Source organism: Microtus ochrogaster, chromosome 1, assembly GCF_000317375.1.
Source record: "Microtus ochrogaster isolate Prairie Vole_2 chromosome 1, MicOch1.0, whole genome shotgun sequence".
NCBI lineage: Eukaryota > Metazoa > Chordata > Mammalia > Rodentia > Cricetidae > Microtus > Microtus ochrogaster.
Genome location: NC_022009.1, coordinates 118,884,700 through 118,910,443, shown reverse-complemented (window position 1 = coordinate 118,910,443; position 25,744 = coordinate 118,884,700). Strand labels below are relative to the sequence as shown.

Below are 25,744 nucleotides of genomic sequence, written 5' to 3'. Positions count from 1 at the left end.
AAAAAAAAATAAACAAACAAACAAAACCCATTTTCTGTTGTATTAAGGTCTTTCTTGTCCAGCTCTGTGCTCTTTCAGCCTCTGGCTGAATGTTTTCCAGACTGTGGATCATCCGTAATATTTTCTTTTTTCTTTTTTATAAAACCTAAGCCAGTGGTAATGGGCTTTAAGCTGATCACTGTCTTATCTGAAATTGTTTCTCTTTAATTCGGGATTTTCTCAAATCACTGCTGACCTACTGCTTGGAAGTCACAAATCTCCAACTAATTCCTGATGCAGGGGATTATTCAGCAACTGTGTACACTCATATAGCTTTGGGTACCTCTTTTAACAACATGTTTTTTTCTTCCTTGTCTATTTTTATGTACTGTATGCATGATTATCCTAAGAGTATTATTTTGAAAATAGAAAAAGAAAACATTAAACCCAACAAACATTATTTGTAAATCCAAAATAAGTTCCAGGATCATGAAAAACAAAAGTGATAAATGATGTATAAGAATATTACATCTATGACATTTACTACTTGAATGCACAAAGAATTAATTTAAAAGGATTCTTGAATATATATGTCTCATCCACAGTTTTTATCTCTCCTGAATTTTTATTTTCATAACTGTCAATTTACAAAATTGTTATTCTTCATTTCTCCTGTTTTCTGATTACATATTGAGAGGATAGTTTTTAAAACTAAAGTTCATTAAATAAGTAATTTTTTTATTTTATTTTACATCCAAAAGATAACCCAATATGTCCATCCAATTTCTTTTGAACAAATAGTGAATTATTGATCTAGGTGGGATCACTGTCAAATAATACACAACCAAATTTGTGTAATGTTAGCAGAGGCTTTTTTTTTTTCTGATTCAAGAACATGCTACTCAAGACACAATTATTTCACACTACATCACACAGTTACAACTTGAAAAACTGGAAAATGTGAAACTTAAGAGTGTCATAGTCCACATCCACAACATTTTCATCACTGTTCCTAAAGTTTTGTGCTTCGATGATTGCCATTAAGGGTTTGATTTAAGTAGAATCAAAACTACATAGAGGAACAAGCCTCAGTCATTTAACATTCAGTAGGAGAAAGATCTTTAAGTGACTGACATCAATAATTTACTTTCAGGTTGTATGAAACTATGCCCTCTTTCCATCGTGCTTCCTAATGGAACGGTAACTCCATTGCTCTAGCTAGTCCTACCTTCCTTAACAATGTGTAGCTTTTTCTAAGTAACAAGATTGAAATTGAGATCTTACTTGGTACTTACTTTAATGAATAGAGAAAACAAAACCAGCCATTTGTGATGATGAAAATGGCTCTATGTAAGGACTCACACTTAATAATCGTAAGCTGTTTTATCATTTATACTTTTTCATTTAAATGTATTTTATCTAGTACATCAGAGCATAAAGTTGTACACATTAGAGAGATACTATGTGATGGTTTGATGCATATATATTCTGTGTAATACTTGAATCAGGTAACCAAGTACCTTTGTCAGAAATGAAGCATAAAAGTCATTATAGTTTATGAATTGAAAGCAGGTATTGGCAAGTAATGGCATGAAACTCTTATGAGTCAGAGACAAGAGACTCAGGTGTCTACAAATCTATACAACTTTCTCTAGTTACAACATCAGTATAGCAGGTACCTCCCTCAATCTCACAGACTTTGTTCACAGTCCAGGGTCACGTATTCTGTGCTCTATGTAAAAATGCCTTCCTTACTTCACTGAACATTTTTTATGAAATCTGCTCAATATTTTTAAAAGGAAGTCACATATTTCAAATTATGTTCAGTATTTTCACTCAGAAATCAAAATTAGAATTGCAAGTCTTATAAATTATTTTACATTTTGATTATTAATCTATTTTAATAACTTCAGTTGAGAATGATCATATATAACAGAAATGGGTTGAAATATAGGCTGGGATGTTTCTGAATAGAGATGCACTTTCTTAATATAAAAACCCCAGAATTCAATAACTACCAAAGAAAAAAGAGAGTAAAAATTAATAATTCCCGAAGAAAGAAACTAACAGAATATTCTCACAGGGGAAAAACAACATTTTCATTTAAATATGTGAGTAAATAAAGAAGCTATTTTTTCATATTTGCCACACTGTCATCACTACTTCCATGGACACTCGTACAAATGTTTGCAGAAATTGGTGTGTGCCTAAGTCATTGTCACGTAGCTGAAATGACATCTTAGGGGCAAGTAACTTATAAGTATAAAAATTGCTTTGACTCGTGGTTCTGGTACTTTCTCTCAAAACTGAGCTGCTCCTTTGCTTTGAGCACATCAAGGAAAGAACATGTGGTATGTCAAACTAACAACATCTTGAAATGAAAGAGACGTGGTTGTCAGGAGAGGTTGTATGATCCCTGTCAGGAGTTAGGACTCACTGACCCCATGGCCTTATACTGCTGGTTCATCTCTTGCAGGTACACTTAGTGCTATTCTGAGGACCAAGCTTCCAGCACATGGACTTCTGGAAGAAGCTGATCCTATGAAGTAACTGATGGATTGACATGCAAGGGACCTTCATTGAGTCACTATTGCCCTTTATCCCTCCCTCTACTGTGTTTCCTGGTTGTCCAGTGTAATATAGTAGGCAATATAATGCCAATCAGATTTGGTTGGTAATCAAAAAGCACAGAAACAATTTGGGCAATAATATAAAACACTTTATAAAAAAATAAGTATAAATAAACTAAACTTCACTGATGTGGGAGTCCTCTCTATGTGCTGTGACTATCATTAATGAACAAAGAAACTGCCTTGTTCTGTTGACAGGACAGAACTTAGGTAGGTGGGGAAGGTGGAACTGAATTCTGGGAGGAAGAAAGCAGAGTCAGAGAGACACCATGGAGCCGCCAGAGACAGACACAGAACCTTGCCGGTAAGCCACTGCCACATGGTGATATACAGATGAATAGAAATGGGTTAAATTAATATAAGAGTTAGCCAATAAGAAGCTAGAGCTAATGGGCCAAGCAGTGTTTTAATTAATACAGTCTCTGTGTGATTATTTCGATTCTGGGAAGCCTGGACAAATAAGCAGCCTTCCTGTTACAGATGGCCCTACTGCAACACTTCAATCTGGTTGAAATTAAATTACATTTTTATAAGCCATGTTGTCATTTGGCTAGGTGCTTCTTATGCAATCCTATGTACTATTTAGTTATTTGGAGAATTAACAAATTTAAAAACAAAAGACATTTTCAATAAAAAATTCATTTAAAAGTATTTACTTAATATTGCACATTTCCAAACCTCTTCATTCATTCCAATTATAAATCTCTAGAGCACTCATTACTACACAGCCCAGGGTACTTACCACATACTATCCAGTATTATGCAAATAAGAGCAATTCATAATGAAGGCTATCACCAGAGAATTCTAGAAGTGCTAGACATTGAGAAGAGCTGCTTTATTATATCCCTTCAGGTTACTCTGTACTCTTTTGAAAAAAATGGCTTAAAATATATACTAAATAATTGCATATTCAGCAACAATTAAAAGATGTATTTTCCTATATTTTTACTTTTTTGCATAGTCTTACATAGAGATTGAGATGCCATTGGCTTGCATTTTCTTTTGTATGTAAATAGCCTTATGTATGAGCAATGTGATAAAAAAGGCACACCGTAAGTGAGAAACATCCAATTTAAATTTACAGTTAATAGGCGAATTTATGGTTAAGTCTATTTAAATATAAGAAAGAAAACAAGAGAAATTTTATCTGATATTAGTGAAGAGATTACCCATACTTTAAAATCTGATGCTGATAAACGCCTGAGTTTGTGATTCCAAACATACTCACAATCAAATTTCTGCCATTGACTAGACAAAAGTCAGGGACCAAATCTGGTGAATTATTTCTGTGACAGTCTTTCCTTTTATAAAGTTTGAATGGTTTAGTAATTATGTAACTGGAAGACAGCCACAAGAGTTAATTATTTACATGATCACAAGGGTTTGACAGAGAGAAAATCTTGACAATTTTCAATGTAAGGTTATAGTATTAAAAATGTTATATAAAATTTGAACTTGAAAAGTTTATAGTAGTTTTAAAAGAGTAAGTTTAATTGTGTAAAATCATTTCAACATATTTTACCAAATTGAACCAATGAGTCACAAAGAAAAGATAATAACTAAGCATATGATAACATTTTATTCATATTTATGAACATTAGAGAATAAATAAATTAAAAAGAAAGAAGATATATTCATTTTTCATCACTCACTATACTTTGAGGATATAGCTGTGTTTTGCAAAGCAAACACTATATTTTAAGTCTGAGTAAAAAGTGCTCTAAAGAGTTATTGCTATTGTGATATTTTCTAAAGACCACAAAAACAACTCTACTGATTTTACTTTTGTTTGCTTTTTGTCTTTTTGAGAAATGTGTATTTATGTATGTGTCTGTCTGTAAATGCTAAGAGGTGGTTTTAACACATCTCTGTTGAACCAGTACCCTTAGTTCTAAATAACTAAAATAAGATAACTGGTATGGGACTCCCCTCTGTATGCTGTGTATATGTTTCATTATCATTGGCTAATAAAGAAGCTGCTTTGACCTATGATAGGGTAGGATATAGTAGGGTGGTAAATCCAAATAGAGATAGAGGAGGAAAGAAGATGGAGTCAGGTAGTCGCCACGTAGCTGCTGAAGGAGAAGAGTTCTAGAACCTTATGGGTAAGCCATAGCCTCGAGGCAATACACAGACTAATAGAAATGAGTTAATTTAAGATGCAAGAGTGAGCTAGGAATATGCCTGAGTCATTGGCCGAACATTGTTGTAATTAATATAGTTTCTGTGTGATTGTTCAGGTTGGGTGCCTGGGTAACCAAAGCACACTCTCCATTTCCAAATATCCTCACCGTATGAAAGGTATTAAAACAACAAATGGCATAGTTTTCAGCATAATTTAAGAGTAAATAATTTGATTAACCAACAATTTTCCTAATTCTTCACTTTTCTCTTAAAGGAGCACTACTTCTTAAATATGAACACAGGAGCTCTTGTGCAGAACACCCGTGAGACAGTTGTCTAACAAAGCTAATGTCATACAAGAGACAAATGGTTGAATCATTAGGTGTGTTTTGAAAATGTCCCAGTGTGTAGCCTCCTATGGCATGCTTGCCTATGGCAACTTCAGATTACCTGCAAGTTAGAAGATCAGAGAAACCGTCCTAGAAAAAAAAAACAAAAAACAAAAAACTGACATCTAAAGTAAGATGCAAAAGAGTACCCTAAAAAAAAGCAACTGGAAGACAAAGATATTAGATCAACCTGCAGTGATTGTTAAAGGTAGAATCAAATTGAATTTGTTGTCGGTAGCTTTTGATCTAAGTATCAAGGGACCTAAAGTACTTTACCTATAGAGGAATAACATCTGTATGTGAGGAATCTGGGAAGAACCAGGGACTGCAATTGCTGCCTGACTGGCTAGAACGTCAAGGCAATGGAGCTGAAAAGTTAGACTACTGTGAATCCAGAGCCAAACTACCGTAAGGCATCTTTAAGCCCTTAATAATCACTCTCCTTTGTGTGTGCCCTGACCTCTATTGTGACCATTACACACAATTTTGCAAATATATAAGCAAATCTCTAGTTTCCATCAACTCAAAGGTTAAGCATGATGTCACATAGCATCTAAGGTTTGTAACAGATTTTCACCACTTGTTGTAACCTGTCCGCCTGCTCTATCTACCTGTGTATTGGAAGTGTGTGTTTTATGGCTATCAATGCTCTGTTACTGTAAAAGTTCATGAAATTGCTGACTCACTGAAACTTAAAATTTGGGGTGATGCAAATCTGTGTTTCTATGCCACTGTACTCATATTTGACCTCAGAATAAATTAGGTTTTGTTCCTTTTGCGAGTTTTACGTGAGATCAATTTGGCTTGTGTTTAAAAAAGTCCATCTCTTGCTGGGGAATTAGGTTGTTACGACAAGTAACCAGGCTAGCTCAAGAGTAACAGGAATACTTTAATGGTTAAAGAGGGGGGAAACCTACACTGTAAGAATGGGAGTTGTGAAATCCAGTAGGTCCGGCTAGCACCACGCAGAGAGGGCGCGCACCTGCATCTCCTGGTTTTTCTACCTGGGCTCCAGGTGGCCACACCCTAACCAGATGTGATTGGTTGAGCTTCTCTAATTGATAAAACATTGCTATTTTTCCATGTACTGTAATAATAGTAGGCAATATATGGCAGAGAAACATTGCCGTAGCAAAAAAGTGAAAGAGAAAATTTTCTGGAAACTTCAAGGTCATCAATTGATTAACCAAAGCCCTCCCCCACAAGGTTCTGTATTTCAAAACATCCACCCCCTACCCTTAATAACTTAACTTTGGACTTCTTGTGGACAATTACCACCAAAACTATAGCAATTTACTTACAGCCCTCTCTAAAGTGATTCTCAACCTTCCTAATGCTACAACCCTTTAGCACAGTTCCTTACGTTGTGGTAAACTCCAACCATAAAAATTATTTTTGTTGCTACTTCATAACTGTAATTTTGCTAGTGGGCAGTGTCTCAGTTCCCAAGACCATCAGAAATATTAGTTTATACAAAAGTAGCAAACCACAGGTTGAGAACTGCGTTTCTAAATGGTGATATAAACTAAAGTATGTCTCAGGAACCTACTGAAATTTTTAGACATCAAAAGTTCAAAACTCTTTCATTCATTCACACTCATAACCAGTAAGCAGCATTAAGATAAATCTGTTTTATGTTGTGCAACAGTGCTTGCACAGACAAGGAAATAGTATTTTTGAAGTTATAACTAAACTTCACGGTAGAGCGCAGCAAAGATTACATCTCTAAAACAGTTCCTTTCCCGCTTGAAAATGCCAACACTAGCCGTTCATTCATCAGAAGGCTCGGTGTATTTGAAAGGTCAGTCACTGTTGTAAAAGTGGTATATTCCTTTACCAGAAGAACAAGGCATGAACTCTGTGAGTTGTGTACAAGCACGCTAAGTTTAATAGTAAAACAAGTCACATATGCCTCTACCAAGAATTCCTAGGCTGTAAACACAAGGATTCTGTTACACAGTCCCCTCCAAACTTCATATTGTAAGACATGATTAAACATTTCAGTGTGTAAAGATATTTTCTTGGTCAACCTAAGCGTTAATAAAGCTAAAATTACAACTTAACATTTTGCTGATTTGGTGCTTGGCAGATGGCAGACTGAAAGATGTTTCTGAAGAATGTCTGTCACTGAATGCTATGATAGAAAAAGAAGATATGACTTATAATGTGAATCATAGTTAGTACTGTATGTGTTAAAACTACCAGGCAATTATTGAGGCATACATAAAATTAATTAAGCATCGAGACTTTTGGCCGAGAAAAAACAGTATAAGCTATAATGAGCTGGGCTGTGGTGGCACAAGCCTTTGATCCCAGCACTCAGGACGCAGAAGTAGGCAAATCTCTGTGGTTTCGAGGCCAGCCTTATCTACAGAGAGAGTTCCAGGACAGGCTCCCAAAGTTACAGAAACACCCTGTCTCAAAATAAAAAAACAAACAAAACAAAAACCTCTTAAAAAAATGCAATAATGAAAAGTTGCTAAAAACCCCAAGTCAGCTATCGGGGGATAGTTGCTGAAGGATCAGAGAAGCAAAGCAACCAACCACAAGAGTTCTTACCTCTACCAATGTTCAGACATAAAGGACAATCCAGTCCTCAGACTGCAGCCTCATACTGACTGCCTAGACGGCATCCTCAGACTTGCTAAGTCTTATTACTGCAAAGATTGCAACGAGATCCCATCTCCTTCTGCCTTATCTTCCTCTCTGCCAAGCCATATCACTCTGTATGCACTTCCCTAGTGCTGAGATTATAGGCATGTGATCCCAAGAGCTAGAATCACCTTTTAGTAATTTCTGTTTCTCTTTTAGACTGGATCAATTTTGTGTAGCCCAGAATGGCCTTTAATTAAAATAGATTCCTTTGCCTCTGTCTCCCTAGTCCTGGGATTAAAAATGTGTGCCACCATGCCTGACCTCTAGTGGTTTTGCTCTGCACTCTGATATTCAGGCAAGCTGAAGATAGTGCTAGTTTATCAAGCACTATCAGGCCTTGCTCATTAATATTCAAGCATATCTTCTGGGCTGCCTATGATTTATTCCTCTGGATTGCATTTTTCTTCTACATTATCTATCCATCTCTATCATTTATTTTTCTCCCTTTCTTGTACAACTGAGCCCACTTACTTTGCCAATTTTAAATACTGCACAGATTTTTTTAATCTTTTCTTACAAAGATAATGCGAATTTTATTTTCTAGAGCACTGTACTTTCATCGTTTATAGCATTTCATATTTAATATCTACTGTAGTTATAAATGTGAAAAGAAAAACAAAGATAATTGATATCATTAATTATTAAATATGAGTCAGTCAGATAGATAGACAGATGCATATACCAATCCTCCAATTTAATTCACTTATTTCTATAAGACAAGTCATTGTAAAACTGAATACTAGGGGGACTCTACAACATACAAAATATGCTCAGTAAACACTAAAGCACAATCTACACATTTATCAATTAATTTCTTTTTTTTCTTGAGTTATAATACAATTACATATCTTCCCCCTTCTTGTTTACTATTCCTAACCTCCTACATATCCCCCCTTACATTCTTTCAATCGTAGCTTCTTTTCACTTATCGTGCTTTACAATATAATCTATCCAATTTACAAAGAAGACACTAAAATCTATAAAGAAAGACACCTCAGTTCAAAACCCAATACTTAGGCCATCAAGATGATCTGGTATATTTAAAACTCTTGTTAAGCACTTTGGACATTCTCTGTTTGCTCATGATGTAGTTGGACATACACACTGTATACATGTACCCATGTATTCCCATCTCATTTAGCAAGATTTTAAATGAACAAAATGAATGTAAAAAACAAATACTCAACACTTGTGTACTTATTCTCATGCTAAGTCTCTTTTTCTTTTCCCTCATTTATTAACCAATTTCCATAAAATCTAATTGAAAGCTCCAAGAAATAATCAAAGGTACATGGTAACTTCAGGAGAGACTGATATTAATCACAGAATTTTTTTTCTTCCTTTGTCACAACGAAGCTCAATCCTCCAGCCATATCTGCAGTTAGGCACAGCGAGGTGATTGAGTGGAATAGTAATATGGGCCATTTTCAGCTTGGCCTCTTAAGACCTACTGAGTTTTTTCTTACTGTCTTTCTACTGCTGAATGAATAGGATATATTTGACATAAAATATAACAGAAACCCAAGATGGAAGAAGCTAGTGTCTCTGAATTCAAAAGAACGTGGTTACTTAAAGCTGAAATCAGAGGCAAGAATCTAGCAGATGCAGGAATAGATCTTTTCCTGTATTACAGTTGATCTAAAAATCCTGCATTTTACCAACTAAGGACTGGCTCATATTATAAATAGTTTATCAAGGAATTTTAATCATGGTAATTTTTACAAGTATTTAATCAGAAATTTGATTGGTTTTTATTTTACTAATTAATACATTAGGTGTCTTTAAACAAACATAATAAATATTCAAATGAACAACGGATAATGGTAATAGGAAGCTGTCTTTGATGCTATTTGAACTTTTATTATCACTATGTTTAAATAGGTTTAATTAATAACCAGTTATAATTTGATCCAAGGGTCATGAAAATGTGGGCTGTATCCTCACTGAACAGGTGGGTTTTAGGGGTTTATTTTGTTTTGTTTTTTCCTTGATGCTATACCCTACTTGACAGCTGTTAACATTTAGACTGTGTTAGATATTGTAACTAATCTGAACTAAATAATAACTAATATAAATGTTTAATAATAATTTAGAATTTTAAAGTGATATATTTTCTCTTAGTGCTGTTTTATTGTCAATAAAATTTATTCACATTTTAGAATATGACCAAAAGTTATTTTTTTTATTTTCTCCCTACTCTGCCACTCAAGTCTATATTTTACTTGATTGCCTATTCTTCTTTTCCATTGCTAATTACAAACAAACTGAATGCTTATTTTGTTATTCGTATTTAAGACCAAAAAAAAATTAAATTACGATTAACATTATGTTAGTCAACTGAAAATCCAAGATTGCTTCTCTTTTATGTCATTTACTATACTTCTATTTTCCTCGACTTCAGAAAACAAAATAGAGAGGAATCATTGAAAGTAGGCTTACATTTTCTAACTTTTCTTATTTTATACAATCATTATATGAACAACACAACATTTCTTCTTTGTCAGAAAACATAATAATAATATTAGTTGTATCTTCCCATGTAAATTATTGTCAAATATTTGGGGGCTCAAATATACATTGAGTGCATCAATTCAAACAGTCATGTCAGGTACTTGAATTTTAAGAATTAAAACACAAATGAGCTTGTGGTGTTATACATAAACTCAGAAATTATCAAATAAAATTATATTGACTACTAACTGCTATTTGCACATATAAACTATTGCTAATTCTAATACAAAGGTAAATAAAAGTTCCCATAAATGTTCTCATATAGAGTTATTAGCCTAAGAATTTAACACTTGAAGAACAATCTGCTAAGTGTACATTTCTAAGAATTTTATTTGGAAAAAAGTTGTTATGAACTTCAAGCATTATATGATATTATTTTATATCTTATCTTCCTTTTCATTAGAAGGATTCAAATACAGAAGTGATTTTTTTTTTTTTTTGGTTTTTCGAGACAGGGTTTCTCTGTGGTTTTTGGAGCAGAAGTGCATTTTTAAAGGTTTGTCCTTATGTGTTTTAATGGGTGCATAATCTATTTCTGTACCTTACAATAAATGAATAAATACTAGTTTTAGGATGATGCCATCTGCTTTTTTGCATCACACTTAAATTTATACTTCGTTTTACATAGAAAAAAACAAATGTATTCCCTGTACATCCATTTGCCATCTGGTTAAGCACATACATATAATAATACTTCTGCATATGTGATCATTGACAACCCGTCTGAGAAAAAGCACAACCTGGATCTAAAATGATGAGCATATAATTGTACTTGGAACCAATAAGTATAAGTAAAATCATTATGTAGCATTAGCATGGCAAGGATCATAATTAGAAGTGCAAATGACTAAATAAAAAATGATTCCTTTAGCAGTTGTTTTAAATTGAAGACAGAAAGTGGAACCCCTAAGACATCATTAGCTTTTAATATTTTGAGATAGTTTTAAAAGTCTTTATTCCATACTAATGTTAACTTTAAGTTTATTTTACTATAATTATTCTACTGGTTTTCATCTCAAGTTTCTAATGGTGTCTTCAAAGCAAAATGGAACTATCCCAGTTGCTTTCCAATTAATAGAATGATAGAAAGAAAATGATTAAAGTATGTCAACTAAAAAACATGAGCAAACAATTTCTGCTATCTGATAACTTAATACCTCTATGTAGACACTGTATATTTCTCTGGTCATAAGAGAGTAATTCCTAAATACACAGCAAGACCTAATAAGGCAGAGCAAGTGAACACCGTGATGTGTTCATTGTGTTATCAGCAGTAATTAACAATCATTATTAAGAATTTGCATGTTCTAAATTATCAAAAACAATTTCATTAATAGAAATTTTCTCTATTTGTAAAATTCAATAATCCCAGTGACTAAATATTTATTTTAAAAATTTTAAATATGTAGGTTAAATATTTTAATTTTGTTCCAGACTGGTAGACGAAGCCAACTGTTTATTCCTCGAAAATTAATATTAGATACATTTCCCAAGAGAATTCCAGAAGAGATAGACATATAACCATCAGAATAACAATAGATAAGCTTTCTACTTGTACATATGAGGTATTATATAAAGTAACTGGAAATGGAAGCTACTCTACAGTCCTGTGCCTAGAATTTCAAATCTAGAGCTTATTAACAACAAGTTAATTCAGTGTTATACACATAGATTATGAAATTTAAACCTCGAAAGAATGCTTGGATAGACTCCCAAATAAATATGGTTTAGTCAGGCCTGACCTAGGGTTTAGTTTCTTCTCTATCACAATGTGATGCTTTCTCATGTGACCTAAGAAAACAAAGAGAGATGTGTGCAAGTTTGATATCATACATTTCCTTCTAATCCATACTCATGTCATGACAGAATCATCACAATGTCCACCTTCTTATAGCATTTGAACATTTGGGTATAGATATATGTCTGCATATTGAAAACCTTGAAGATGTGTCTTTTGTGATACACTTGTGTAGTCATAGCTGCATATGCAATGCTAATTTGTGTGATGTGTATTTGTGTCATGTCCTTTCTTGAACATGTATTCCATCATGAATTATTTAAGAATATGCATAATGTTTTCATAAATCTGTCTTGCTTTTGTTAATATTTTTCTAAATCAAATAATTTAGACAAAACAATTATATATTAATAAATCACATTTGTCTGGTGATCACTATATCAAAAAGCAGTGCTTTGTGATATGTTATTTAAATATCCAATGAATTCAACTATTAGGTAAAGTAGGTGCCATTATTATTTCTACCTATAGATAGGAAAATCTAGAATTGAACTTGTTCAAAGTAAAGCTAACATTAGCAGTGGAGTGAGAATTTGGGAGTTCCTACTGTAGGAGCCTTGTTTCAATCTGTTTGCCATACTAATTTTAATTGGTTCATTTCAAATCAGGTTAGTTATCCTTTCTATTGTTCAAAATGATTAATTTTTAAAAAGGCATGATCCTTTTATTGGTATTAAGTTGTATGGCTGTGAATCTGCTTACAAATAGTAGCAACACTTGAGCTACAAAAAACACAAAAAAGAATTCATATTCTGCTTTGTTGAGTGGGCTTTGCAGGGTTTATTGTTGCTAGCTATGTTTCTATTCATATTCAGGGCAGACTACAGCAAGCAGTACAAATATATTACTGTCAATGTTTAAAAATTACTTTAAAATACTTTTAGGTTGGAAACAGTCAACAGTCACTGAGATAAATTATAAACACACTCAAACAAAAATTTTATGTACAATTATATAAAGAGTATATATTTTATACAGATATTTACATACGTACATATATGTACATACACACAATAGATTATATGATATAATGAAAAAATTAAAAATATTGTTTTGCAGGATAGTTAAATAAGGTGGGGCATGGATAACCTAGGACACGTGGAATGACCTTTAACACACAAAAAAGAATCAATTGAAGGAAAATATGCTTCGGTTTCAATGATTTTTTAATTTAAATTTTGTGGGTGGCCGGGCAGTGGTGGCACACACCTTTAATCCCAGCACTCGGGAGGCAGAGGCAGGCGGATCTCTGGGAGTTTGAGGCCAACCTGGTCTAAAAAGCTAGTTCCGGGACAGGCACCAAAGCTACAGTCTAGAAAAACCAAAAAAAAAAAAAATTGTGGATGGATTTAATCTTTCTTGTATTTTATATTATCCCATTCACATTTGATAACTTGCCACTGTTAATGTTTATCTTTTCTCCCCTAGTTGAAGAATGAGAGCTAATTAAGCCAAATGATTACTGACTATTACTAGAGAGACAGCAGAAGGTAGACTCCGTCAAACACATTTCTGAGACCTTTGTGATACTGCTTTGCTAGATCTTTTCCTAACTGATGTCAGATTCCAAGATCTACTTTCTGGCCATGTTCTTTATTCAATATTTTTCTTCATTAAGCTCTCTGGGGATTACTCTCCTCATTTTAAGTGCCATCATTTTAAACTAGTTTAAAAGACCCTGTTCAATAGACTGGCCCCAAGTGTTCTCAAATATAATTTTCATTTCCTGCTGGCTGAAAGACATAATTTAATTTTTTTATGAAAAAGAAAAATTCCTATCAAAACCATTAGTTCTTTCTTTGGTAAATGTCAGTAAATTGACAAATGCTTTGTTAAATCATTTCTTCATTTTGTTACATGAACCTAAGCTTTCAAAATTTTACTGCTCTGTCATCGTTGAAGATATAGTTTATCAAAATGTGATTATTTTAAGTCCATTACAAATTTAATGAAATTCATAGTATAAAGACAACAAGTATTTTATTGAAAGCCAGACAGCTCTGTTTTGGACATGTCATTAGATTTTTCAGACATAAAACATTACACATCAAATTTTACTGAATGTACGGAGAATTTGGAAGTGTTAAGTTTAATACAGTAGTCTGTCCACAGGAAATGACATGAATTCTCCCAAGAATTCACTCCCAATGTTTCTCTAGATGTGTAAGAAGACAGATTAATAACCAAGACCCAAAAAGATGAATATGGTATGTACTCACTCATAAGTGGATTCTAGCCACAAATAAAGGACGTTGACCCTATAATTCATGATCCTAGAGAAGCTAAATAAGAAGGTGAACCCAAAGAAAAACATATAGTTATCCTACTCGATATTGAAAGTAGACAAGATTTCCAGGCAAAAATTGGGAGTTTGGGGGGTGTTGAGCTGGGGGTAAGGGAAGATGGGGAGAGAGAAGGAAGAAGGGGAGAATGGGGAGAGCTTGGGGGAATGGGACTGTTGGGATGGAGGAAGGTGGATATGGGAGCAGGAAATTAGATATCTTAATTAATGGAGCCATTTTAGGGTTGGCAAGAGACTTGACTCTAGAAGGGTTCCCAGGTATCCAAGGAGATGTCCCCAGCTAGTTTCTTGGGCAGCTGAGGAGAGGGCACCTGAACTGGCCCTATCCTATAGCCATACTGATGAACATCTTGCATATCACCATAGAACCTTCATCTGGCGATGGATGGAGATAGAGACAGAGATGTCACATGTTCTAAACCTGATGTGTTAAGCCTCAACATGTCCAGACCAAAAGAACCAATAATAGATTGACACTTATAAACTTTTAGTCAAAAGAAATAATTTTCTTAATATTTATTTTATTCTGTGGTTAAGGAATGACATAATCTCCAATAGTCTATGTGTTAAAGGAATGTTCTTCATTTGTTTGATCTAATTACTGGAAGGTGATTATATCATGAAGGCTATTTAGTTAGTGGTTTATCCCATTGATGGATCTGGAGTTTGATGAGGTTACTGATATGGACGGATATAGAAGGTGAGGTTAGAGGATGGAGAATAAATAGGTAACTTAATTTGAAAGGCGTATAATATTATCCCTGAAACCTTTCTTTCTTTCATGTACTTTCTGAGCATTGTTAGCAGGACCCCACACCATATGTTTTAGGATACCCCTCTGTATGCTGTGAATATGTTTTATTACCATTGGTAAATAAGGAAGATACTTTGGCCTATGGCAGAAGAGAATATACCTAGGGTGGTAAATCCAAGCAAAACTATAGAGTCAAGGAGAAATGATGTGACAGCAAAGCAACATGTGAGGTTAGAAGCCTCAAGCCTAATGACCAAAACATAAAATAACAGAAATGGGTGCATTTAAATTGTAAGAGCTAGTTAATAATAAGCCTGAGCTAATAGGTCAAACAGTTTATAATTGGTATAAATTTCTTTGTGATTACTCAGGACTGGGAGCTGGGAATGAAAGCACAGCCTCAGGTTAACATCATTATATTCTGAGTTCCCTCAGGCTCGAAGCAATGGAGCCACATGAGAGTGGGGTTGAAACAGCAAAAATCATGTGCTGAAGGGAATCATTGTTTTTAAATTATGTCAAGTATTTTGTCACTGCTTTGAAACATCAACCAATAACTGTCCATTTTCTCAGATACTCCTTTAAACCTCAGAAAACAATGGCACAGTTGGCAGAATGGAAACATCTGTAAGGCGAAGTGTATTGGGGTGAGGGGGCATAGAGGCCTTGTCTCTCAGTACAAAATGCAAGTATATTGAAGTTAAATTTACATGAACTATAATCTGGATTCATATTGTTTGTAAGATAATGCCTACATATATGATTTAGGCTTATACTTATTTTTGCATTCTACAGTAAAATAACTGAAATTACATTTTTAAAAAATGACATAATTTTTATATATTTATAGATGTTATTTATGTGGATTTCCATGCCTGTTGTTGCCAGTAGATGTAGACTCAGCTGTCACACACGTATAGAAGAGTTGGTTTGAGTGTTTACTGTGGAATCAATGAACGAAAGCTGTTACTATGTTGTAACTAGTTCCCTCTCAGTTGGGGAGAATGTACTAATGTGTCATGTAAATGTTTCCACTTGTCAACATTTCTAAAGGCCAAAACATGTGTTATATTACTCAAGAATATTTTTCCTCGCAACTTGAAAGGAATTTTGACATAAATTTAATTAAATCCCCAAATGCTACTGTTATGCTTTGTAGACTGTCATCCGAACTAAATACCATACTTATTATTCTGATCCTAAATATACAAAGCATACAAGTTTACACATTGCTTAATATTTCACATGGAGTACTAGTAATGAAAGTTTAGGCATATTTTCCAACATGAGTAAATCTATAATGTATGTTCTCTTGGTTTACACACTTAGTTTACTTTACATACATACAGTTTTGCTATGATTGAGTTGAACTGTAAAAAGAACAGTCAAGTGACCTGAAGATTAGTAGGTCAAGATCTCTCTCCCTCAAAATGTTAGCATTGGTTAAAGCCTACCATTTAACACTTTAGATTTTTCATCAGTTTTACACATATATAACATATATATGTGCCATCATTTTTACATTATATGTATTATATATATATATGAAAAATGTATATTTCTTCAATGTCAGGGTAAGTAATAAACATCGTTCTACATGTCTACAGTTATTATAGTCAAAGAAAATTGAAGATATCCATTACTTTTCAAAGATTAATTGATTTTTAATTTTGTATGTGAGTATTCCCTGCATTTGTGACCATGTACAACATATATGCAGTGTTTAAAGAGGCCACACGTGAGGATAGGATCATGTGGAACTGGAATTACAAATGGTTGTGTCCTGCCCTGCGGATGCCGGGAGTCAAATCTCAGGTCTCTGTAAAAGAAATAGAACTGCTGAACTATTTCTCATCCATTATTATTAAAAATACTGTCACTTATTAAAATAATACTTCATAAGCATTAAAGCTATAGGAAGTTCACATACATGGTGAAAAGCAGAATTAATTCCCCATCTGTTTTATGATATTTTATTAACATAATTATTGTTGTATATAGTCCCGCTTTAATTTGAAACACAATCAATAATTGTTAATTGCTAATAAAAAAACAGTGTCTATAACTGATGTTTGACTCCAATGCAGAATCTGAATACTACAGAAAAAATATTTTTGTTTAATGAAAGAAGAGTGTCCTTTGACATCAAGTCATTTAAATGTTCCTAAGAGATGTTCATTGGGCATTTTTTCTAATATTGGGAAATGTAACTAACAATTAGTTGATTCACCAAGCCATTTATTACCACAAAGCAGGTTAAAGTAAGAACTTCATGTCTCAATCTTTGAATAAAACCTTATGTTATCAGTTTTGTGAAATAACCATTCTGTATAGTATGAATGTGTATCATTATCTTTGGTGAATAAAGACCTGACTTTTCTGTAGCTGAGCAGGAAAGCAAAACTTGGAGGACACTGGGAAGAAGAATGTCAAAGTCATAGAAGTCATCAGCCAGATGGAAAAAAAAGAGGATTGGCAGGAGAAAAAAGGCTGTGAGTCTCAGGGCACCACATAGAAGAATAGAAATGGGTTCATTTAAGTTATAAGAGCTAGTTACAAATAATCCTGAGCTATTGGCTGAGTATTTCTAATTCATATTAAGTCTCTATATTGGTTAGTTGGGAACTGGCAAGCAGGAAAGAAAAGACTGCCTACATATGGCACCCAAATGTCAGGTACCTACATCCACGTAAGACCTGAAAAAGCTGTAAACTAGTTTCCAAACACACAAAAACAGAGTCAAATGCAGCTTCTTGGTAACCTCCTTTTCTCAGGTAGGTTCTGTTTGCTAACAGCAAGCACAGCTGAAGCTCCTGTCAAAAAAGGCTTCCTGACTCAGGGCTAGCAGCAAAAAAGGGCCCAGCTTTTGAGATGCCCTGCTTTCAAACACTTAAATGTGGTTAAGCAGCAGCTAACACACTACTCAGTGGTAGCATGGACATGGAAACACCCCAGAGTTGAGGAGGTAAACGTGGCTTTTGTCGTACCTCCACCATGAAGCTAGGCTCTCAGCAAATGAAGCAGTGCAGAGCCAGTCAATTAAACAGAGGCTGAGGTCCTAGCCATGCTCTTACCAGTTTAAAGGCTCATGTGGTTAGAAAGAGATTACAGATACACAGTAAAGACAGATTCAGACAGAAAAAAAAAAAAACCTCTAAATGGATTACAGTGTGTTGACAAATATACGAAGGCTTTAAGAGAAATGAGAAAGGATATAGTCAATCATAAAAAAATACATAGTTTTAAAATGATAAAGTCCTTAAAAGTGGAATAAAGGAACATGAAGGAAGAAAGTCACACAAAGCTGGAAAATGCACAGAGTCTGGATCCTATATATTCTTGTGTTGTCTATGAATCTTTTGGCTACTAAGAGATCGTGGATTATAAAGCTCTTGGATTAAGCCAACCTATATTAATATTTAAACATATCCTGACTTCAAAATTTAAGTAAAAGTGTGTGTTGCTTTGGGGGAGAAATTATGATTTTATTTCTACAGGAAATGAGAAGCTGTGGATTCATTCCAGGTTAAAGAAAGTCAGGTTTGATCAGGGAAGACCACCTGAAATCCTAACTACAGAAATAAAAAAGAGAAATCTAGAAAAACTACAAGATACACAATGTATGTTTTATCTGCTAAAACAAAAAATCAAAACAAAAATCATCCTTAACTGACTTGTACACACCATATATTCATGAACTCCAAGAACCACAATAACTGACTAAAACTGACATTTGTTGATGTTGGATGTCCTTCTGTATGTGTGTTTTCTTTATTGGTTGATGAATAAAGCTATATTTTATTGGTTTAGCAGAGTAAAGCCAGGTGGGAAATGCAAACAGAGCTATAGAGAGAAAGTAGGTAGAGCCAAGGAGATGCCCTGTAGCTCCTGAAGGGGAAAGACACCAGCCAGAACCTTACTCGGTAAGCCACAGACTTGTGGTGATACACAGATTAATAGAAATGGGTTAATTCAAGATGTAAGAGCTAGCTAGAAATATATCTGAGTCATTGGCCAAACAGTGCTGTAATTAATATTGTTTCTGTGTGATTATTCAGGTCTGAGCAGCCAGGAAATGAAAGAGCAGCCTTTGCCTACAATTAGTAGCGTATTTCTTATTTTTCTATAATAAGAATATATATCTATGAAAAAAAACTTATAAATAAAGTTCAATATTGTACTTGGATTAAATGATGATAAAGTAAAACTTATGTAAATGCTATTGTGAAAGTTATATTAGTGTGTATTTCTTTTTCTTCAACAATATTTTAGTGTACTTCAGCTGATAAAGTTAACAAACAGATCTCCAAGAACTTAATGTTTGTAATATACACTTAAGTTCATAGAATGTTTGCCTTTATGGTGGTTCGATTCCCAGCACAGTATTGGCAAAAAGGCTTCTGTTCAATCGACTTTTTCATAAAAGGTTTAATTCCCTCTTTGTTTTGGCATAGTTTGTATCCTGGTTTTCGCATTCTAGCTAACTTCTACATTCTGAGCAAGTAAATTCCACCTTGTGTGACAGACTGACCCAGAGTCAGAAAATGGTCCTTGTAGTGCTAGAGTGAATCGATGTGCTTTAGAAATCCCTTAGAAGAAAAATGACTTTCAGGCAAGAGTCTCGTAGTACAAAAATAAATAGAAAGGAATTGGGTAAAAATATAACGTTTTAGCTTGTGTTGAACATTGCTACAAAGTAGATGATGCCAATCAACAAATGCTCTACCATATAACCAACCAAAGCCAATGTTTCGTGATGGCATGAATGTAGATGACCTAAATTAGAAAATAAATATGTTCATGAGATATGGTACCTATAGCTCCACAAATCACTTATCACTAAAGAAAATTTTTGGTAAAATTATTAATGCATTTCATTTAGTAAATTCTATGATCGCTACAGTGACATTTCAATATTTAATAATAAATAATAAGTGAGACACAGGTAACATTATACAAAATATTTAGTAAGATACAGGTATTAACCCACATTCTAAGTACAATCTAAATCAATCAACCAACTCATATCGTTATGCTAATTAAATATATTTTGATAAATTAAATTCAAATGCTTAACATGTTCCTGGTAAACTCAATGTATAAATCAAAAAGGAATAACTCAAAACCAAACAGGTAATCAATAGTGCAACTTATGCCTTCATTAAATATTGACTGTTTTCTAGTATTTTTCAATACTTTATGATTTAGTATTTTGTGAAAATTATTAATTCACACAAATTAGCATAAAATAATATGTAGATATCATGTGGCCTTTATGCAGCTTCTTCCAAGGGCAGCATTATTCTTATGAAGGTACTACATTATAACTAGGATCTACATTATAACATCCAATTCCCACACATGACTCAGATTTACTCATGTATTCACACTTTTGTGTATATGTTCTGCTGTATTCAAATATATGACACATGACAGTCTCCTTACTCACTTCAACAGTCAAAATGATACAAATAGTGAAGTCCTAATAAAACTTAAAAAGTGGATTTTTAAATAAGGACAATATTTCTAAAGCAAGGATCAAATAACATCTTAGTCTCCTTGTCATAACAACCATTGTATTTCCTGTATTCAAGCCCCTCCTTAAAAGTAGGTGGGGCAGTTCCAGGACAGGCTCCAAAGCTACACAGAGAAACCCTGTCTCAAAAAGACAAATAAATACATAAACAAATAAACAAAAAACAAATAAATAAAAAGATAAGTAAAACTATTTCTGTGGAGAGCTAATGCAATTTAGTAAAAATTATGATTTTAGGATAAATTATAAGCTCTTAAATTTTGTTATTATAAAAATAATGTTAGTCATGTGAAGCAAAGGAAAGTTCTTGACCTTAACACCCTGACTATCTAACATTAGGGGCAAAAAAAGGGAAAAATAAAGGAGTCTGAGAGGAAGGAATGGAGTGTAAATTTCAGGCAAACACATTATATCAATGTATGTCGTTCTGAAACAATCAAAATGTTTATTTAAAATTAACATAGATTGGCCAATAGATGTTTGTTCATTTTTTTTATGTAAGGTTTTCGCAGTTGTTAATTTTTAGTCTTAAAATACAAAATGCATTGCATGATTGATTTGTTTTGACTTGATTTGATTTTGCATTTGAAGCATTTAAGTAATTACAAGGTTTATAAGTTGTGAACTTGATATTTTGATTGTTTTTTCCAGTGTGACATTGTAAGAAGCAAGGTAAATGATTAAAATTCCAGAAAAAAATAACTTCTAATCACAGTATCCATTACAAAACATTACAATAAGGGCAATCTTATTCCACAACTAAGAATGGCAACATATCACTGCTAACATGACAAGTAGTTTGTGCTCCTTATGTATTTACCCGTTCTCTGCTCAAATAAAGGCATTTTAGGAACTAACTGTTCATTAGACTTAATTCTAAAACAAACAAACAAACAAACATAAAATCCTCAAATTCTGGGAGCTGGAAGTATGCTAAATCTGTTAACTCTAGATAAAATAAATGGGATTTCAATACTCTATAATCAGATGTATTTTGAACCATGCCTAGATTTGATTAATATTCAGGTTGAATCTAAAGGACAGAAGCTTTCCACACAGTCTTTGAGTGATGAATTCTGAAGAGACCCAGGTTATTGTTCACGCATTTCATGTTGATTTAAATATTTGGAGCCACTATAAATAAGCGCTCAGTTATCAGGCAGAACACTATTTGCACGTGTTTATCTTCTAAAATGATATTTAGTCACATCTGTCTATATGTCCAATTGTACGTGTCAGGTGAGCAGAATCTCACCTGGAAATAGGATGCTATAGTTAATATGAGTGCACATGCCTATTTCAGAGGTCCTGGTTTGTTTCCCTGCACACATACTATTATCCAGTTCCAATGTATCTGAAAGAACTGGCTCTTGTGGACACTGTAAGCAAATGTCCACATATACATGCACACATGCAAACACACACATGTTATTGAAAAAAATAAGACAAGCGCTTAATGTCCTTATTAATTTATATATTATATTCTATTTACTTAAGTTTTTGATAACAATGTGGAAGCACAAATTTTGTTCTATCGAAGAATATTCTTCACTTTCAAAATCAAACATAAAGAATTAAATATTGAAAACATTGATTGAATTGAAAAGGCAAAGAGATGACTGTAACAGTGCTCATATAGTAAAGGGAAATAATCTATTGTGCCAAAACTCTGCAAAATGTCCACAGGTTGTAGTGTGTAAATACAGTATTCTTACTCTTTCCCATCGAATACATTTTGCTTCTAGAAGTCACAATGAAAATGACCAGAGCATACCACATTTTATGCTATCTTAAAAGTGTCCTGCTATCCTTTTTTGTCTCCTTGAAATACATTTTATTGAAAAACTATATTGAAAATTGATTCACTCATTAATTTTTAATAAGTTGGCAAGTGAAGTGTTGCAATATATTTTAGCCAAAATTCAAGAATGAAATACCCTGTAATTTCTATAGTGAGAGCACAGTTAAGGAGCATTCTGATTAACTGAGATGCTTGGAGTTCACCAACCTTCAAGAATCAACTTAATCCGTGACCTGTTAGAAGATGGATGTTCTATACTAGACTGTAGAATTTAAATAAGAGTCATAACACTAAAAAGAAAATATTTCCTCCAACTTAAATAACCAAGCAATAAATCAAGGTATAAATAAGTGATGTCTTCTGATGATTTATCTATAGAACATGTTAAAATGGCAAATTCAATTACTAATTCACAAGTACTATTCCCTAAGCCATCCTTTAAATTGTGCGAGTGCAAACAATAACACTTTAAAATGTTAAACCATCGTGGCTTCAGATTTGCTAATTGAGTTTCTTATGACTTTATTGTTACTGAAGTGGGTAATTAGAGGTTCCATATAATTTGAGTTGTGTGCTACAAACTGAAACTATTCTGTAGATCAAGCAGAAATAAGAAGCTGCCACAGGACGGCTTGGCATTCCCTGCGCCTTCGACAGCCTTCTAGGTGTTGTACACTGGGGAGATTTTTGCCTGCAGACTATACTGGCTACCCTCTGTCCTTATAATAACTTCATGATTGGGAAGCCATATGGTGCAATGCTGAATGCTATATTAAATTGTGAGTCAGATTTTGGCCAGCTTTATGCTCATAAATGAATATAAGAATTATACTCATGCAAATTTCCGTACATTGCTGCTTCTTGGTTATGTTAAGCTTATTTGGTCCTTTTCCTTTTTTAGACACCTACAGAGATAAAATTACGCCTAATTTAAACCTTAATGGCACTAATAGATAATAGGAAAGATAGAGGGCTATGACATAGTGGGCCTCCCTGATCTTACCTTGAAAGAAGCAGTCTTCATTATGAACGATGGTGATCTTCTGCTTCTTCAGGCAGGCAGCTCTGTGCACTTCACAGTGGTTTTCATAGAATTCCCCATCAGACCCACAGACAGGTTTGTAGTGCTGTTTACAAGCTTGCATGCAGGCGCACTCCGCATGCCTCGTCTCTCTGCTGACCACACAGTGCCTCCCCAAGCCACAGAACTTATTTTCACAGGATCCAAAAGGGCCATCCTGAATTAGAAATTCTGGAAATGAGAAAGAAAACAATGGGGTTTTCTTGTTGACATAGCCATTTCATTTCAAAATATCAACTGAACAATTTCTAAACTCTATCAAAGAAATCCAGAGTACTGGTCAGGCCATGGTGGCACATGCCTTTAATCCCAGCACTCGGGAGGCAGAGGCAGGTGGATCTCTGAATTTGAGGCCAGCCTGGTCAACAAGAGCTAGTTCTAGGACAGGCTCCAAAGCTACAGAGAAAGAAACCGCATCTTGACAAACAAAAGAACAAAACCAACCAACCAAACAACAACAACAACAACAACAACAAAAAAGAGATCCAGAAATCCAGAGTGCCATGATACAGTTAACTAACTTATAACAAAACTCAGTGAGCAACTATTCCCAATGCTGCCAGATTCTTCTCTGGATAGTCTCCTCTCGTTCTGTCCTCTCTTGTCAGACTACATTGAGATTTAAAGAGTCACTATTATTATTGTTATGTATAATTTTAACATTTTTGAAGATGTTATGCAATGCATATTAACTACTGTGACCATTCCCTCTATGCCTCTTCTTATAGCCCAGGCTCCCTACAAATCTCTTTCTCATGTTCATGTTGGTTTTGTTTCATGACCCTCTGTGGTTATCCAGATCTGTCTATGCAACTGTAAGTTTGGAAGTTTTTTTTTTTGAGTCTGATTAAATATACTTAATACCATTATAATAATTCCAAAAAATTTATAAGCAGAGTTCAAAGAGTATCTTGACTAATACTAAAGAATTTTACAAGTATGAAGCTTTATTTGTTAGCTACTATTATTGGCCCTTCAAAATGAACTGCCGTAAGACATACATACAGTTGAATAAAAGTTAAAAAATTAGTTTGATAATATAAATCAAGTTCATATATTGCTTTAATTTTCATATATTGATTCTGGTCAAATTTAAATCAGGTAATTTAAAATTATACAAAAGCATACCAACAGTAGAGTAACAAACAGTAATCTAACTTGGAACGTAAATATACCAAACCAAAATTTGGGGGTACACAGCTTTAAAAAGTAGCTGAGTGGCACTTAAGGGGAAGCAGCCAGAGTTCAGTCAATCCCAGATCTTGTCCTTGTCCAAATCATCTCATGTCCAAAATGAATAGCATCTCATTACAACATGCCCAAATACCATAGTCGTTTATTGGTTGTCAATAAAGTAATTTCTCTAATATGATTCTGCTGGGTCAGAAACGTTTTAACCTCATTCCAATAGAATGCTTAGCCTTTACTGGTTCTGAGTGATACAGAGCACATACACCATGTAGTAGTGAGGTGTTTCTTTCTCTGGGAAGGCATCATCATTCCAGCAACATCTTGGACTAAAGACTACCTTGCTCAGTAGTCATGGCAACTAACTGAGCAGAACAGTACAGAGAAATGGTAGCTTAGCTATTGGCAGTAGGAGGGAGGGAAGCAGGATTCCAGCAACTACTCCACCCTCCTCTTCCACATGCAAGGGATCTTGGAAGATGCAAGTTTGCATGCCATATTAATGTGTGATTCCCCTCTGCATGCTATGAATATGTTTTATCACCATCAGTTATTAAAGAAATTATTTCAGCCAATGGCTTAGCAGAGTAAAGACAGGTGGGAAATTCAAACAGAGATATAGAGAGAAAGTAGGTGGAATCAGGGAGATGCCATGTAGCTGCTGAACAGAAAGCTACCAGTCACCAGCCAGAATCATACCAGTAGGTCACAGCCTTATGGTTTAATAAATTAATAGAAATTGGTAAATTTAAGATGTAAGAGTTACCTGGAAATATGCCAAAGCTGTTCGCCAAGCAGTGTTGTAATTAATGTAATTTCTGTGTGATTATTTGGGTCTGGGTGACCAGAAAGTGAAGGAGCAGTACAGGTCATAGTCACTAGAAAGAAAATGGATTTGATATAAAATCACCCTGCAGAATGATCGTTGTTAGGGCTGTGAGCCTCATGTTGAGGTTAGAGAGGCTGACATGGTTGGGGCTTGAAGTGAGAGACAT

General features: G+C 34.1%; 1 protein-coding gene across 1 annotated transcript in view; it reads right to left on the bottom strand.

Moving 5' to 3' along the window:
* The window catches only part of Fstl5 (follistatin like 5), a 398,938-nt gene that overhangs the window by 229,385 nt on the left and 143,809 nt on the right, over positions 1–25,744 (bottom strand). Inside the window, exon 4 of the mRNA XM_005344117.3 lies at positions 23,484–23,732. Within this exon, the coding sequence (XP_005344174.1) occupies positions 23,484–23,732 (249 nt within the window). The remainder of the gene's footprint in view (positions 1–23,483; positions 23,733–25,744) is intronic.